At 52.5% G+C, this 17,598-nt stretch overlaps 1 protein-coding gene across 4 annotated transcripts in view; it reads right to left on the bottom strand.

Annotated features, from left to right (window-relative positions):
* Window positions 1–17,598, bottom strand: part of RFFL (ring finger and FYVE like domain containing E3 ubiquitin protein ligase) — a 74,624-nt gene that overhangs the window by 7,454 nt on the left and 49,572 nt on the right. For 2 of the 4 annotated variants that reach the window (XM_052657385.1, XM_052657384.1), the window contains exons 2-4: window positions 12,563–12,750; window positions 5,533–5,583; window positions 3,612–4,001 (exon numbers count right to left, since the gene is read on the bottom strand). In XM_052657385.1, the coding sequence (XP_052513345.1) occupies window positions 3,612–4,001; window positions 5,533–5,583; window positions 12,563–12,742 (621 nt within the window). In that variant the 5' untranslated portion in view covers window positions 12,743–12,750. Of the gene's footprint in view, window positions 1–3,611; window positions 4,005–5,532; window positions 5,584–12,562; window positions 12,751–17,598 lie in introns of all 4 variants that reach the window. The other 2 variants (XM_052657382.1, XM_052657383.1) reach the window with 2 other exon arrangements.

Genomic DNA, 17,598 nt, shown 5'->3' with positions numbered 1-17,598 from the left:
CACGAAATCTCCCCGGCTTCCTCATCTGGCCCAGATGAAATCAAAGTTTCCAGACCCTCACCACCCCACCCCTCTCTCTTCTGGCTAGTCGCTCCTCTCATTAGAAATTCTAGAAACATGCTCCAACCAGTAGGGCAGACTAAGAGCTGTCTTGAAACCCAGTCAAAAATTATTTTAAGGCATCAAATAGTCTATTAGCCTGAGACTATGTAAGACTAATTAATGCCTATGCTTAAGAAGTTTCATTCAGCTTAGAATTCTAACCTCTCAAAAGGTTTCCTCTGGTTTTGCCAGAGTAGTCAGAACTGGGAGCCACCTAATCCCATCACCATTTAAGCCACAAATCCCTTCCTAGATCCTCTCCACCCACTGCTCCCAAACAGGCGAAGGGTCTGGTGGGAGCCCAGAGCAAAGAGGCGTCCGAGCTCACAGGCCTTTTCCACTGGACTCTTCAGAGAACCAGCAAAGGGACAACCCGGGAAACCAGTCACTCACTGGCCCCCGCTGCTCACCTCAGGTTAGAATGCATAATATGGAGCTAATTAAGAAAAGGCACGCAACCACACAGAAATGAAGAGTAGAAATAACAACCGTCACCAAAAATGCCAAGTGACAAGCTCCTGTACACAGCACATGTGGGCAGAGATGCTTCCCAGACAACGTCCAGTTTTCTCTTAGCTTTACGTCAGTGTGGTACCCACCGGCCTCCTGGTGTCACCTTGGAGTTACAAGAAGCCATTCAGAGCCTAACCTTTTCCTAAGTAGACAGTTTCTGTATGTCTTCTCTTTTCCACAGAAGAGAAGCTCTTTTGTGCTGCAAAGTATGCTCCTGTCTTTTCAGGATGTCCACTGGCTGAGCCCTAATCTACAGTGAGTGTCTGTCTACAGTTGGCTTTATTCCACGCGCTTCCTTCACTAGCAACTACTGCCAGGGGGTTACAGGCACAGGAAGGGGCCCTGGTGAGGCGAGCGCTGCTGCCAGCAGACACACAGCCTGCGTGCCGCTCGCTGCAGAACCGTCAGGCAGCCCCGCACGAGTTACTGCGCTTGCCCTATTTTTCTGGCTGGCAAAATGCGGGCCTCACCAGAACAGGGGACGTGAGCTGACCTGAAGGCCTTCTGGAAACATCAGAGGAGAAGCACCCAATGAGCCCTGGTACACGGTGTGACCTACGCGTGCAGTCTGCAACTTCTGATTAATGAAAGGAACCCACCTAAAGGTTCCTTCAGGGAAAAAGAGAAAATTTCCTCGAGGCACTCTCCTGACTCCCCATAAACAGAGAGAAAACCCTGGAGCAAGCAAAGGGAGGAAGTCACGGCAGGTGGCCCAGCCTGTCCAGCAGACAGAGCAGAGCCGAGGGAGAGTGAAGCCCCAGAGCACGCTGGGGAGAAAGCCAGCTCAGGCTAATGAGGGAGCTGCGTGCGTGTCCTGCAGGTGAAGCTTGCGACCACAGCGGCCTTTTTGGCTCAGTGCTCATCAGAGCTGAAGCAGGGGCCCCGTCCCAGCAGAGGCGGGGACCAGAACAGGAGACGGCAGCCCTCCACATCCTGTGTGGGAGACGACGACACTGGCGCATGCCAGCTCTGACGGCTCAAAGCCCTTCAGACGTGGGGTCACACTGCCAGTCAGTCGTCCCCACATCCTGGCAGGAGCCAAAGTGGCCTGGATTACTAACCTCATTGCCTTGTTAAAGGCTCAAACCTCCCCCAAGTGACCCGAGAGTCAGTGCCCAGCTGGATGTGGAAACTGGATCTCCTAGGTCCTAATCCTCCCACTGTTGCCCAAGTCAGTGAGTAAAAGGCTCACTGAGGCACTGAAGTATAGCTATAGGACGTCAGCACGCCCCGATGATGACAGTGATCCTGGCACTTCGGAGGTGGTTAATACATGCTCACTGAATAAACGAACGCATGGAAAAATAGTTCCTAGAGACCCAGCACCCGAAAGCCAGAGGCTGCCGCTTCCTCCCCCAACCCTTCCCTCTCCCCACCATGGGCACCTAGTCTGCAGAGCTGGCCCTCTGCCCACGTCCTGTCGGTCCTAACCTTACAGGGTCCCCTGGGGCTACCCACAGCTTCCAGCTACTTCCCATCCTCTGTCCAGTGCCTCTCCCACTGGAGGCGGGGCACCACTTCCGCCGTCCCCACCCCAGGCCTCTGGCTGAAGCCTCCTGCCTTGCCAGTGCTGGGTCCTCCCCCGCTCCCCACCGAGTATGTGGGTGTTTGCTTCCTATAACCTGACACAAGTCTTGCTGTCTGACACCCTATCCTTTCCTCTTTCACCCCCCTCAACCCTCTCCTCTGGAGAAGGCAATGGCACCCCACTCCAGTACCCTTGCTGGGAAAATCCCATGGACAGAGGAGCCTGGTAGGCTGCAGTCCACGGGGTCGCCAAGAGTCGGACACGACTGAGCAACTTCACTTTCACTTTTCACTTTCATACATTGGAGAAGGAAATGGCAGCCCACTCCAGTGTTCTTGCTTGGAGAATCCCAGGGACGGGGGAGCCTGGTGGGCTGCTGTCTATGGGGTCGCACAGAGTCGGACACGACTGAAGTGACTTAGCAGTAGCAGTAGTAGCAACCCTCTCCTCAGTGATAATAACAATGTCGTTTAGTCACTAAGTCGTGTCTGACTCTCTGCAACCCTATGGACTGTAGCCCACCAGGCTCCTCTATCCATGGAATTCTCCAGGAAAGAATACTGGGGTGGGTTGCCATTTCTTTCTCCAGGGGATCTTCCTGACTCAGGGACAGAACCCAAGTCTCCTGTATCGGTGGGTGTATTATTTACCGCTGAGTCACCTGGGAAGCCTGAGGTCCACCGGCATCACTCTAATGCAGCAGCTGGTTTCCACATCTACCTTCCCCCTCAGAGGGGCTTTCTCAGCGTAGAAGCAACATAATCCTCGATTCTGTGCTTTCCGGGCCCGGTTCATAACTCAGTCCCTGTGCTGCCCGGAGCCTTCTGTCCCCAGGCCCTGCTGGGATGCAGATAAGGCCGCCTACTGTTCAACAGCCCTGCAAGCACACCCCAGCCCAGCCAGCGCGGGCAGGAGCGGCCGGGCCCGCGCCTCGGTCACAGTGTTTCCCTCCGCTGCCTCGCCTCCACATCCTCTTTTTGGCCTCACCACGCGGCACGCAGAATTTCCCCAACCAGGGATCAAACCTATGCCCCTTGCACTGGAAGCTCGGAGTCATGACCGCTGGACCACCAGGGAAGTCCTGCGTGGTCCTTTTTCTCCCTGGTGCCTTGTGACGATCACTGAGGGACCGAGGTCCCCGTCGGCCCAAGAAGGCCACGGGGCGAGAAAGCAGGAGGGTAATTTGATCAGAACCAAATGTGAATACCTAACAGTGAATTTTCTCAAAATGTTTCTAGAACAACCAATTTTTTAAAACTAACTGGGATAGGAACCTATTACAAAGAAACAGAAAAACACAATAACCCAGTACCGTGCATCCGTTTCTCTAAGAAAAGCCCAAACATGAGTCTGAAGTCCAGAAAACTCCAGAAAGGCGTCCCGTCACCTGTGCAGCCCCTCTCCCACAGCGTGGGGGGAGAGGAACCGGAGCCCGCCCTGGAGAGACGGGAGGCCGCACTGGCCGTACCTGCTGCCGGCCTTGCGCCTGGCCGGGGGGTGCGGATGGAAGGCCGGGTGAGGTAGGTGGCACAGCGCTGGTGTGGGGCCGGGCGAGGAAGGCCTGCTGCTCGGGGAAGTCGGGGCCCAAGGGGGGCACCTGAGTCCTGCCCTCCTGGGAGATGACGGGCTGCTGGCCGAGCACCAGGGACACCAGCTCCTCCTTCTCCCGGCACATGTCGGTAGAGATGTCATGGAGGCTGAGATAGTCCCTCAGGTCCTTCACCTTCATCTTCATGAGCTCCTCCCGCCGGAAGGCCGTGGCGCGGAAGCGCTGGCAGAGAAGGCAGAGGCGGGGCCCGGCACCCACCTGGCTCGAACAGTTCGTGCAGAAGTTCTTCTTACAGTCCAAGCAGGTCTGCTGCTTAAGAGCGAGAGACAAAGGAAACCATGTCAGGCCGTGAGGACAAGACAGAGCGTGACAAGGGCTGGGCACGACCACCCCTGTGACTTGCCCTTTCACTGAGCTCCTCCTCTACCCAGGGGTCGGGCCGCCGGGCAGAGTTTAGGATCAAAGCCCCCAGAGGCAGCAGCGCCGCCCCCCCCACCCCCGGTCTCCGGCCACCACAGGCAGGGCGCCGCGGGCAGGATTCCGCTGGAGGCTCACGCCACTCACGCTGCTCACCAGCAGAGAAACAGAGGCTGCTGACTGAGAGTGACAGCTTCAGGGTGAGAAAAGCCCTGCCTTTACGAAGTCTCCCTCCCCGTCTCTTGTGGTGTCACCTTGGGGCTGTAACTGAGCCTCTCTGGCCCTTAGTTTCCTCATCTGTAACGTAGGGGGTGATGAAAGCAACTACTTCATAGGACTGTTGTAAAGTTAAGAGATAATGCACTCAGCATATCGGACACGTGAGTCTTCCATAAGTGCTTAGTGTTTTAATTATTATTTCTAGGAAATACAAGCCAATGATGAGAGTCAAGATTCAAATCAGTATTGTGGAGCAACCCTCCTTCAATAATTGTATTTTGTTCTATACTTCTCAATACTGTACAATTATAATCTTTGATAATTACTACTCCAAAAATATATATATTATTAAATGACTGAGGGGCTACTATGTGCCAGAGCTGGACTTGGCTTATCATTCAGGTCTGAAAGCAACCCTGAAAGCAGGTGTTTTCCTGCCTCCCTGCTTCCGGGACAGAGCGTCCTCGGCCTGGAGAGAGAAAAGCGCGTCCTGAAGGGCGGGCAGGGAGCAGCGGGTCTGAGGTCCACACCTGAGGGGGTCTGGGTTTGGTGCTCACACTCATGCTCTTTCCACCAAGCCGTGGGACTGACTCAGCCCCACGCCAGCCCCCAGCCGTGCTGAGCCAAGGGCCTGGCTCTCCCTCTCGGAACTCCCGGCCCAGGGCCCCGTCTGCAGGCACTGGGGCCCAGGCCCCTGCCCTACCCCGGGAAGGCCGGTTCCAAGTGCTGGGAGCGCGAGGCTGCCTGAGAGCAAACCCAAGACAAATACTTAGTGACAGGAGGCCCTCCAGACATGAAGGGGGAGCTCTCGTCTGTGGAAGTACAGGGTGTCTTCGGGCGGCTGACGAGAGGGCCGGGCAGGCGAGCTGGCATCGCCTGGCGGCAGCTGCTCCCAGGATCGTGGACAACACAGGGCACGAGGGCGTGCTCAGCCCCCAGGAGGCAGCTCCTGGCCCCTCGGCCCGGAGGCTGAGCGAGCACAGGGTCATCCGATGAGCCCTACAGCCACGAGCGGGCCACACACCACCACAAGGGTGAGCCCTGGGCCCCCAGCGCTGGTCCTGGAGGGGCACTCACTAACTCTTTAGAGAAATTAACAACTTTTCATCCTAGGGTGACTTCAGCATTAACCTAAATCTTTCTGCCTCCTCTTTTCTAAGTATAGAAAGCTGTTCAAGCAAACAAGAATGCCCAGGAGACTCACATTCCCAGAGTCGAAATCACAGGCCCTCTGGTGTGGCGCTGAAGGAGAAGTCTGCGGAGTGGAGGGGGTTATATTTAGACTTTTCTAAGTGTCATTCAAGCAGTAAAGTGAAGCGAACAAAGGCTGTGACTGCTGACACTCGGAAAGGACACATGTCAAGCTCCCTCACTCTCCACACAGTGCTAACCGCACAATACAATGTTCACACGGCTGCACGTGCTTTAGAACAGTTCTGGGACCAGTCGCCACTCAGATGGAAAGGAGATGTTTTGGGGTATTTGGGGGGTTCGGGCACATCTAAAGCTTTTCTAGTGGGTGATGAGATGTGTTTAGGATGACACAGTGAAATTACAAGGCTTCCATGTCATAAAGCTGTAGGTCCTGACATGGAACATTGCTTATACTGGTACAGTTTGATAAGACTTCAGTTCAGTTCAGTCATTCAGTCGTATTCGACTCTTTGCAACCCCATGAATCGCAGCACACTTGACACAACTGAACAGCCCCGAGTTGCTCCATCAGCCAGATCTAAACAACAGTCTTCTATGGTGTGCAGTGTACTGGATACCAGATCAGAAAGCAAAGACAGCAACCCACCCAGCTTCTCCAACCCCCCAGAGGCTCTGAAGTCCTGGCATCTGAAACACACCCGACAGGAAGCAGTAAGCCAGTGCTCACTTGAGGCTAAAACCCCAGTTTGAAGAGTCAGGAGAGAACAAAGGAGAAGGAAAAAGCAGCTGTCAACAAACGCTGGAAGAACAAGTAAAGGAAACACTCAAATATAAATTCCAGCAAATGGTACACACTGAGTAGTGAGGTGGCGAGAAAGACGACCTAGGGGAGCCCGGGTGCCCGCAGAGACACCCGGAGCATGGGGGCCGGCAGGGGTGCCGGCGTGTGGCTCCCCCTGACAACCCACCCTTCCTCTGCCACCCCCACCCCAGCCCCGCTCCCTGGCACAGACCAGGCCCACGTTCTCAGCCCTCCTCCTGCCGTCCTGCCGAGAGGCAGCCCCTCCTGGGAGGGAAAGGGCAGCAGGGACACGCTAGGATTAAGTCCTGGCTGGCTGCGTCCCCGCTGGGGGAACTTGTGCAAAACAGACAACTTCCTAGAGTCTCAGATGCTCACCTGCAAAGCCAGGTTCTCAGGACTTCCCTGGTGGCTCAGTGGCCAAGAATCTGCCTGCCAATGCAGGAGACATAGGTTCGATCCCTGGTCCAGGGAGCTCCCATATGCCGCAGAACCACTAAGCCCATGTGCCTACAATAAGCCTGCTCTCTAGAGCCTCAGGGCCTAGAGCCCGTGGTCCACAGGACGAGCGGATGCATGAAAGTCGGATGCTCAGCCTGCCTCGAAGGGCTGCTCAGGTACCACATGAGCTAATGCACAGTGAACCTCAGCATGTGGTAGGCACCCCACACAGTAACACAGTCACCTCTAGTTCCCTTCCCCTTGGGCCAAGACCGAGGAGTCACCCCCTCTTTCTACTCTGAGACTTGATTATCTCTCCATGTCTACAAACACAACCTCCCTGCCAGGCCACCCTATCCTCCCCTTCCTCCAGTTGGTCAACTAAAGAGGCTGGGCGCCAAACCCCCTCCAAAACCATCAGGGCTGCTGCTAAACCACATGCAGGATATATCGCTTCCGGCCAGTCCTGTCCTGCAGTTTCCGAGACTGGAAGCTCTAGGAGGCCAGGGCTCCGTATTTTTCACGGCCTCTCTTATATAAAGTCCTTAGTGCTAGCTGGGCTTTGTACCAGTGAGCATTCAGCAAATACTGACCACAATGAAGAAAGGAAAAAGAGACAAGAGCATCCATGTCATCATTTCAATTCAACCACTTCAAGAAAAGACATTTTGAAAGCTTGCAGCTGTTAAATGCCAAACCCTTGAGATAAGATGCCGATCCACTTAAGCATGAAATTACAAGTGCAAAACTCTCGTAGGAGAAAACATCCTTAACATTCACAGAATTCACTGTGAATTACACAAAATTAATTCGTCCCCTTGTGGCAAGAAAATATTGTACCAATAACCATCTTTTACCTTCCAACTGGAACTTCCTTTCCCCCTACAGAAGCTCTTCTTGGGACTTGCCTGTTGGTCCAGGGGTTGAGAATCTGCCTGCCACTGCAGGAGACACAAGTTCGATCCTTGCTCCAGGAAGATTCCACATGCAGTGAAGCATCTACTGAGCCCATGTGCTGCCAACTACTGAGGCCGCACTCCAGAGTCTGTGCTCCGCAACAAGAGGAGCCCAAGCAACGCAACCAGAGTAGGTAGCCCCCACTCGCCACAACTAAAGAAAGCCCAATCGCAGCTGCAAAGACCAGTACAACTAAAAATAAGCAATTACTTAAAAAAAAAAAAAATTCTTCTTGGTACAGAAGCTTTCCTCCCGCCTCCTCACACAGCTGCGCCTTTGCCCTCCTCTTCCCGTCAGCCTTCGAGCTCCCTGCTGTGGAGGGATGACTCTCTTCATCTTTACCTTTCCACCCCAGGCACACCTAACACACCGTAGATACTGAATAATCTATTTTTCACTAAATAAGGGAAAAATTACTTTATTTTTTAATTTTGGCCATGCCAGGCAGCTTGCAGGATCTTAGTTCACTGACTTGGGCTCAAACCCACACCCCCTGCAGTGGAATTGCAAAGTCTTAACTGCTGAGCCACCAGAGAAGTCCCTGGAGTTCCTTAGTTTACTCAGTGTCATGCCTTATTTTAGTCAGACTGATACCCCGCCTTCTTCAGTTCGACCTTCTCCTCCTCCATTTCATCCATCTTCGTCAGTCGCGTGCCCTTGTATCTTAGTAGCTAAAGTGCCTTTGTGTCTGAGTCTCTTCTTTTTCATCTGTAAAATGGGTTGACAACCACTCCTTCACAGGGTTCTGGCACAAAGAGCTGATCGCCAGATAGAAGCTGCCTGGATCAGTATCGGCCTCCCCCAGACCAGGCTCTAGGAACTTCCCACTGGTGTGCAAGAGCTGCCTTAGCGCCTCTCCTACGGCTCCAGCAAACCTCCCTCCTTGTGAAGCCATGTCCGCTCCCTGAAACAGGGTCAGCCAGGTCGCTGCTTTGTCCAGAACCCTTCAGTGCCTCCTTGTGGCCTGGTGGCTACAGGCTCCTTACTGCAGAAGCCCTGGTCCTTCACTACCGAGGCCAACTTGGCTGCCCTCACTCCCCAGTCCCCTGCACCCTGGAACAGGCCACGCACTCTTCCCAGGTCCAGCCTGCATCTGCTCCACCTCTGGTGCTTTTACCTCGGCCACTGCTTTGCCAATCAACAAGCCTTCCTTCGTGGCTAGAATGATCCATTTACCAACAGTGCCTGGTGCCCTAATACTTAACTTATACAACTGACTCTCATTAGTTCTTTGTAAATGGGGGCCTCCTTAACCAGACAGTAAGCTCCCCAGGGGAATGCCCTATGTCTTGGCCCTCTCTCCACAAAAGCGTGACCTCTAGCTGCTAGCACGCTGCTGGGACAGAACCGGGCGCTCAGTGAAACTCTTCAGCATGGAAATGCCAGCCGTAGAGTGAAAGCAGACACTCTCTGATCTACTTCCTCTTTTGCAAATTCTTCTCAACAGTCCATTCATTCATTCATTCATTCGAAAAACTGTATTGCCCACCTATCATATCAGTCTAGATAGACACTGGGAAAAACTTGTGGACAAAACCGGCAGAATCCCTTACTCTGTGTATCATCTGAGAAGACAGGCAGTCCACAAACACATGTATGCTGGGTGGTGAAAACCGCTATGAAGAAAATAAAGCACCTTCCCACCCCCACCCAACCATCCCTCTTTCTTCTGGGGCCGGTCCCCTCATCCATCCACTTTCTCTCTTCTGGCTGACCAACGTCAAAAACGTGCTAGATCTCCTGATTCTCCCAAGTTTGTTTGTTTGTTTGTTTAATTGGAGGATAATTACTTTACAATATTGTGACTGTTTTTACCGTACCTCAGTATGAATCGGCCATAGGCAAACATTTGTCTCTCTATCCTGTACCCCACCCTTCCACACCCCAACCCTCCAGGTTGTCACAGAGCACCAGTTTTGGCCGCCCTGAGCCACGCGTCAAACTCCCAATGGTGACCTGTTTTACATATGGTAATGTATGTTTCAATGCTATTCTCTCAGATGAGCCCCCAAGTTATCACCACTTTTCTGTGCTTTCTCTCCATTTCCACTCCAGAGTATAACTGACCTTAAAAAAAAGCTGCAAATTCACGCTGCTGCTTTTTTTTTGGCCTGTGTTGTATGGCTTGCAGGCTCTTAGTTCCCCAACCAGGGAGTGAATGAACTGTGAAAGTGCAGAGTCCTAACCGCTGCACCACCAGGGAATTTCCCATGCTGCTTCATTCAGACAAGGGTTTTCCATATTCCTTTCCTGCCAGTTACTTTGCCACTTCTGCTGGTCGTTCCTAGCACTGCTCACAACATAGCGATGAAAACAGCACAAGCTCTGGCCATCCAACAGACTTCTGATGTGCTTAACGAGTCCTTGAAATGACTGCTTTAGATAAGGAGGACAATTTCTTCTTCTGTTAAATGGGAAGACACAACAGTAGCATAACGTCACGGGGTGGTGTAAGGATGCAGGGACACCACGCATCTGAAATGCCTAGCGTGGTGCCAGGCACGTGAACAGGACCCCACGGCCCTCCTTCCATCACCTCCGTTGCTCAGTCCATCCACAGTCTCCACCCCCAGCAGCACTGAGACCGCATGGCCCTGAGTTCCCCCTGCTCTCCACCTCAGTCTCCATTTTCGGACTGAACCCCTCAGTCCATGTGTAAGAGGAGGGGCGCCCCTGCCCACGGAGCCACAGCCACCTGGCTTTGGCAGCCTCTCCCGCCGAGTTCTCAGTGACTGGGGTAGCCAAGCAAATGACAACAGAGCTTGGCTGTGTGCTCCCTTCCCTGCATGGCAGTGAGACACAGGCGAAATACGACCGACGAGGCAAACTGCCCATCCTCCACCGTCTTACAGGTACAGAGGGGTGGCTGGTCAACACTGCGAGCTGCAGAAAGTCTGACACGCTGTCTTCGGCAGGAGGACTTGAGAGCCAGAGACATATGTTTGAATCCTGGCTCTGCCTTTTAATAACCACACAGTTGTGGGGCGCTACCTAAGCAGAGGGGAAAGAACGAGTATTTTCAAGTCTAGGAAGCTATTTGTCAGGAACTTGACAGATACAGTTTCCTTTTACTGTTAAACTTTAAGCCTTAGTTTCTCATATGTAAAGTGGGAGGTCAGGGCCCCTGAAACCTACATCAGAGAACGTCCCTGGGGGTCCAATGGTTAAGACTCTGCGCTTCCAATGCAGCAAGTGCAGATTCAATCCTCAGGTGGGGAATTAATATCCCAAATGCCATGTGGCACGGCAAAAAGAAACCTGAAACAAAAAATCTACATCATAGAGGTACTGCGAGGATTAAATGAAACCAAAACTCTACAAATCACTTAAAATAGTCCCTGGCCCACAGCAGATGGTTTAGAAAGTATTTTTTCTTCTCAAATTTCCCATTATCGTCACTGGAACATCACATTCTGGGCTGCACACTTCTCATTCTGTAGAGTTCTTTCCCAGGTCAGGGCTCACCTTCTGCCCCCCGGTACGCTTGCCCAGACAGAGGGGAAGCCCACACCCACGCACACCATTGGCCCAGCCAGCAATTTCACTTCCTGCCCCTACTCTGGAAACCGCTGTCATGCATTTTAAATAACATGGCTACAGTAAATAAATAAGCTCCAGTCTTCACCTTGTCAGGGTCCTGGTGTATCTGAGATGTCCCTGCACTGCCTTCAATTAAAAGAACAAGTTCATCTAGAGTCAGGCTTTTTACGACGGCAGCTAATGAATAGAACAGCAAGTGCCTGCCGCACCCCAAGCATTGCGCCGGGCCCCTGAACAGCTTAGCTCACTTTATTCCCAGGACACTGAAATGTGATTTACATACAACTATGATATCCCCACTTCACAGTTGGGAAATGAATCTCAAGAGGTGAAGTCATACAGCTAGGAAGTGGCCGAGTGGCCGAGCTGCTATCTGAATTCAGATCTGCTGCTGCTGCTGCTAAGTCGCTTCAGTCATGTCCAACTCTTCGCAACCCCATGGACTGCAGCCTACCAGGCTCCTCCGTCCATGGGATTTTCCAGGCAAGCGTACTGGAGTGGGGTGCCATCGCCTTCTCCGGAATTCAGATCAGCTGTGTCCAAATCTCTGCCGAGATGCTTTGCTTTTGCTTGGTTAGTTTTTTGGGGGGCGTTTAGCCATACCTTACTCTTGCCTGGAAAATCCCATGGACAGAGGAGCCTGGTAGGCTGCAGTCCATGGGGTCGCTAAGAGTCGGACACAACTTCACTTTGACTTTTCACTTTCATGCACTGGAGAAGGAAATGGCAACCCACTCCAGTATTCTTGCCTAGAGAATCCCAGGGATGGTGGAGCCTGGTGGGCTGCTGTCTTTGGGGTCGCACAGTCAGACACAACTGAAGCGACTTAGCAGCAGCAGCAGCAGCAGCAGCCATACCTTGCAGCATGTTGGATCTTAGTTCCAACTCTTTGCAAGTTTCAACTTAGCTCCAACTCATTTTGGATGTTAGTGCTGACTCTTTGCAACCCCAAGGACTATACAGTCCATGGAATTCTCCAGGCCAGAATACTGGGGTGGGCAGCCATTCACTTCTCCAGGGGATCTTCACAACCCAGGGATCGAACTCAGGTCTCCCACATTGCAGGCGGATTCTTTACCAGCTAAGCCACCAGCCAGGGAAGCCCTTAGTGCCCCAACCAGGCATCAAACCCATGCCCCCTGCACTGGAAGCACACAGTCTTCACCACTGGACCTCTAGGGAAGTCCTCTGCTTAGTTAGTTCTAATACTCGTGTGGAAGGACGGGTCAGGTCTGGGTTGCCAGCTCTGCACCGGCAAAGGAAGGGCAGGCATCAAGGAGGGGAGGCCTGCCCGAAGACCCATGGCTACAGTGGCTGAGCAGGCCCAGAAGTCGACACTCACCTTCCTGGCCATGCTTGCGAAGTGGGCCCCACAGGCCTTGCAGCTTGGTTCTGAGCCTGTGGGAGAAGGGAAGGAGCTGTACCCAGGGTTGGAATAGGCCTGTGTCCTGGCTCCCTGGGGCGGTGGGGCCTCCTCAGGCTGTCCATCCAGGCAAAACCAGTTGCAGCAGGCTGCCCACATGATAAGATCTGATATGAGGAAGAGAAGGGAGAAAGGTCAGAATTAAAAAAATACACCTCGACTGGGTTCCCACCCCCAAGGGCACAGGTGAAGGGCCATATAGGTCTACACCTGCCGCCGGAGGCAAGGTGAGGACGGGCTTTCAGGGGCCACATCAGCACCTCCCCTCGGCTGCCCTTCCAGTAAAGGCACACACAGACAGCTGACCCACCAGGACAGGCCAGCTCAAGCAGCCGAGCCAACCTGCTACCTTTGAAAGGGTGCTGATGTCTCTTTGGGTTTCATCTGAGATCTTTACTTCAAATAACATCTTTTGTCTTAGCGATTACACGTGGCCTGACAGCTCTCTCATTCAAGAACATAACCTTGCCCCTAGAGCTCAGACAGAAAGAACTCTATCCTGCATTTCCACACTCAGACTGACATGAGGTGGAGGGATCAGTATTTCCTTTACTTAGATGAGGCAACCCAGGCTCAGAGGGATCAGCGTCATACCTAATTACAGAGAACTGAGATTTGGAAAGCCCAGCTCTTCTGACCCCCCACCTAACACTCTCTCCCCTGTATTACGGTGCTCCCTGGTTTCCACGCCCACCAGCCAGCAGAACTCGCTGACAGCTCTTACATGTGTGCCTCCGACTCGACATCAGCTGCCACCACGGCACCTGTAATACTTATGCTTTTTTCTACGCCTAGGCCATCCATTCTTTGAGGGCAGGGACCACTTATTCACATCAGTCCTGGGCACAAAGCAGACACTCCACAGTTATCGGCTTCCTTGCTGAATCAGTGCCTCTGCGGACTTCATAAGAACTTTTGGGTTATTATTCCCATTCTAAGTATCAAATACAGGAATTAGGGGCAAGGGGGTTGATGCATTTTTTGAGATCACCGAACAAAGAGGATCCACTCTCTCAAATGTCAGAATAAACTAAACATTACGAGGGGTTCCACTAAAATGCCAACTGCTGCTGTGATAAAGTAAGATGTGCTGTTCTCAGTAGACCAAGGCAGTCAGGGTGACCTTGTAGGCCTGAACTCTCCACTCAAGGGGATAATGAATGAAACATGTAGCGCATTCATAATCAGCTCACACAAAAGAAGGGTACTTTCAGCTCTGCCTCCTTACTCACTGAAAGTGCCTTTGTTAGACTGGAGTTCAAAGACCATAGTGAGCTGGAAGGAACTAAGAAGCCACTGGTTCCACCTTAGTTATTTTTTAAGAGGAAAAGAGGAAGGCCGAGGACAGTGAAGAGCTTCCTGGTTCATGCAGATATGACCTTCGACCTCATGATTACTCCAGAGTCTTCCCAGCTTCCTAACACTGCCTCCAACACATGCATTCATTTCTGCAGGCATGTCCCATTAGCACCTGTCTCGGCTGCCTGCCTGTGACCCCGAGAGCAGGGTCTATGGCGGTCATGCAGTCCCTGGCAGATGGGCGGCTCAACCAGGACTCCTGATGAATGAATCGCAGTATTTAAAGCTTCACTAGCCACACACGCATTCTGTTTCCTGCACATCAAAAACATGTCCCTCTGGCTCACTGTGACTCGTCTCAAGACTCTCAGTTCCCAGAAAACAGGGACCTAACCTGCCTTATGAATTCACATGGTATAACGCAGCCAAGAGCACTTAAATAAGCGAGCTATTTGTTGGCAAGAGACTGGAGGCAACAGCAGAGTATTAGCCCTTTGAAAGAGGAAGTTTGTAACTCTTCCAAAAAAAAAAAAAAATCACCTGTTGGGCTTCCCTGATGGCTCAGGGGTAAAGTCCACTGGCCAATGCAGGAGAAACAGATTCAATCCTGATCCAGGAAGATCCCACATGCCTCAGGGCAACTAAGCCTGCGCAACACAACTACTGAGCCCGTGCTCTCGAGCCTGGGAGCTGCAACTACTGCAACCTGCACACCCTAGAGCCCGGGGTCCACAAGAGGCCCGCGCAGAGAGAAGCCCATACACAGCAGCTAGACAGCAGCCCGCGTTCGCCACAACTGCAGAAAAGCCCGCTCAGCAGTAAAGACCCAGCACAGCCAAAAATAAATACATAACATTACTCTTGAAAAAATATAAGAAAAAGACCTTAAAAAAATCCCCAAAAAAGATGTTGATGGAAACATCTGAAACAGTGTGGAATAATACAAAGATCATAAAACCTGGAACCAGAAGACCTGGGCTACTACCTACTGCCAACGAGTCACAGCCTTTCTGGGCTTCACTTTTCTCGGCTGGACATTCTTCAGTCTGTAACGCGCTGAATGAACCTCAGTGACCGTCACTAGCATTGCAACCATGCTTTCACTGCAATCTCTCTGGGAAGGCGCAGGTAAAAAGTAAGCCTAGAGGGACTTCTCTGGCCGTACGGCGGCTAAGACTCCACGTTCCCAACTCAGGGGGGCCCAGGTTTGATCCCCAGTCTGGGAACTAGATCCCCCATGCCGCCATGAAGATCCAGGATCCTGTGTGTCACAACTAAGAACCGGCACAGCCAAGTGAATAAGTATATATTTTTTTAACTTAAACCCTGTGATTTCACCACAATTACCATTTGGCTTTCCAGGCTTGTCCCAAATGTGGACAGATTTCTGACAGAGTCAGCAGGATGTGTCAATTAACAGAATGAGGTAGGGGGAGGGGAGTAGCAGAACAGCCTGGAGACAAGGCTGTGGGTGGTTCACTAAACTTGTCAGGACCTCCGCTCATCTGTGCCTGCAGCCTTTAGAGGGGCCAGTGCTTTGCTGTGCTAGGCGAGTGTGATCGAGCGCCTGCCCTCATGGAGCTCATGTCTAATACAGGAATTAGAAATGTAAAACCAAACACTGAAATTTCAGGGTGCTTTAACAGAGGTCTGCACAGTGCAAGGGGGTGTGTGCATGCTCAGTCACTTCAGCAGTGTCTAACCCCATGGACTGTAGCCCATCAGGTTCCTCTGTCCATGGGGTTCTCCAGACAAAAATACTCAAGTGAGTTGCCATGCCCTCCTCCAGGGGATCTTCCCAACCCAGCAATCAAACCCACATCTCCTGTATCTCCTGCAGTGCAGGCGGATTCTTCACCCACTGAGCACCTGGGAAGCTGGGGGGTGGGGGAGTGAGGGGGGTGGGGGAGTGAGGGGAGCAGGGAAAGGATGACAAAGATGAGAACAGTGATCAGCTCCTTCCTCCGGGGTGGAGGAGTGACCAGGGAAGACAGACCTTATTGAGACAAGCTGGGACATGAGACCCTTTGTCGCAATGCCTGTGCCAGGATAAACATCTCCTCGAACCACAAAATACAAAGGAAACTGTAAGGGATTAAAAATAACCTTGTGCATGTGTTGGGGCAAATTATGGGCAACAAGACACAAAAAGACCAAAGACACAACTGCCACTGCTGAAGAGCTGGGAGCAAACGCAGGGCACTGAGCCTGCCCTCTGCGCACAATGCCACCCAACGGGCGGGCAACCACCCACGCCACCCCTCCAGCCCAGGAGCCACCCTTCCCTACTCGCACCCATTGAAGGAAGAGCTCTACATGCCCCTCAGCAAGCAGGCAAGGTAACCTGCTGCATGGTCTCACTGACCCCTGCTGCAGCAGGGGCCCTAAAAAAGCCTTGCTTGGATTTCTTGTCTGGTCTCTGATCAATTTCTATTAAGGAGACCAAGAACCCTGCTCAGTAACACTACTATGGGCCAGAAAGTCAAGAGCAAAAAGACTTTAAAAAAAAAAAAAAAAAACCAACAGCATGGACCAGGACATCAAAGAAACTACAAAATGCTTGGTTGGGTCAAAGGTAAGGGTAGGGATGGATGAGAGTACAGCAAGTAAACAAGCAGCCACTCAAAACCTTCTATTCCAGGCCTTCCCTGGTGGCCCAGTGGTTAAGAAACCGCCTGCCAATGCAAGGGACGCAGGTTCAACCCCTGGTCAGGGACGATCCCACCTGCCGCAGAGCAACTGGGCCCATGTGCCACAACTACTGCGCTTGCGTTCTAGAGCCCGCAAGCCCTAACTACGGAAACCTGCGTGCCTAGAGCCCCTGCTCCGCGAAAAGCCCGCGCGCACCGCAGCTAGAGAGTAGCCCCCGATCTCTGCAACTAGAGAAAGTCCACGTGCAGCAGTAAAGACCCACAGCAGCCAAAAAAAAAAAAAAACCACCCACAAAACTTTGTATTCCTTGGTAAGGAGGCTGGAATTTATCCTATAGGTAGCGGGACACCATTAAAGGTTGAGGCCACAGCCGCTACAGCAGTAAGCAGTGTGGAGGACCAATCTATGAGGGGGCGGGTGGGAAGCAAGATATGAGGATACAGGCAGAAGAGAAAGGGACAGAGATCTGCGACAGGCTTAGCAGGATGTGGCCATGAACCGAAGGGCTGGGGGGGGGGGGGGGGGGGGCGGAGTTGCGGGGGGAAGAGACCAGCTCTCTGAGTGACACAGTGGGAGCGAGTAGAACCCTTGATTGAGCGACAGCCCTCAGGAGGAGCACGTCTGCGGGAGGAGGGGCAAGTTAAGACTCTGAGTTGAGTTTTAGTACCTGTGGGTGCCTGCGGATGTACACGCAGCACCGCGTCCGCTGAAGATACAGGCTTGGGGATCCTCGCCTACTGGAAAGTACCGAAAGCCAGAGAGGGGCAGGAAGATGGTTAGACCGTCTGGGGCAGAAGAGAGGACGGCCTGGGGGAGCTCTTAGGAACATGTGATCTAATGCGCAAGCAGCGGAGAACCAACCAGCGCAAAGGAAGGAACCATTCTCAGAGGTGAGAGAACTGGAAGACTGTCTGGAATTTCAAAAAGAAATGTTCGACGCTGGCAAATGACCCAGAGAGTAGAATGCGCAGAGGAACATGATGGACCTAATTTTAGGAAACTGA

Source organism: Budorcas taxicolor, chromosome 19 (assembly GCF_023091745.1).
Source record: "Budorcas taxicolor isolate Tak-1 chromosome 19, Takin1.1, whole genome shotgun sequence".
NCBI classification, from domain to species: domain Eukaryota; kingdom Metazoa; phylum Chordata; class Mammalia; order Artiodactyla; family Bovidae; genus Budorcas; species Budorcas taxicolor.
Note: the sequence above shows the minus strand (reverse complement) of the source record. Positions and strands in the feature narration are given on the sequence as shown.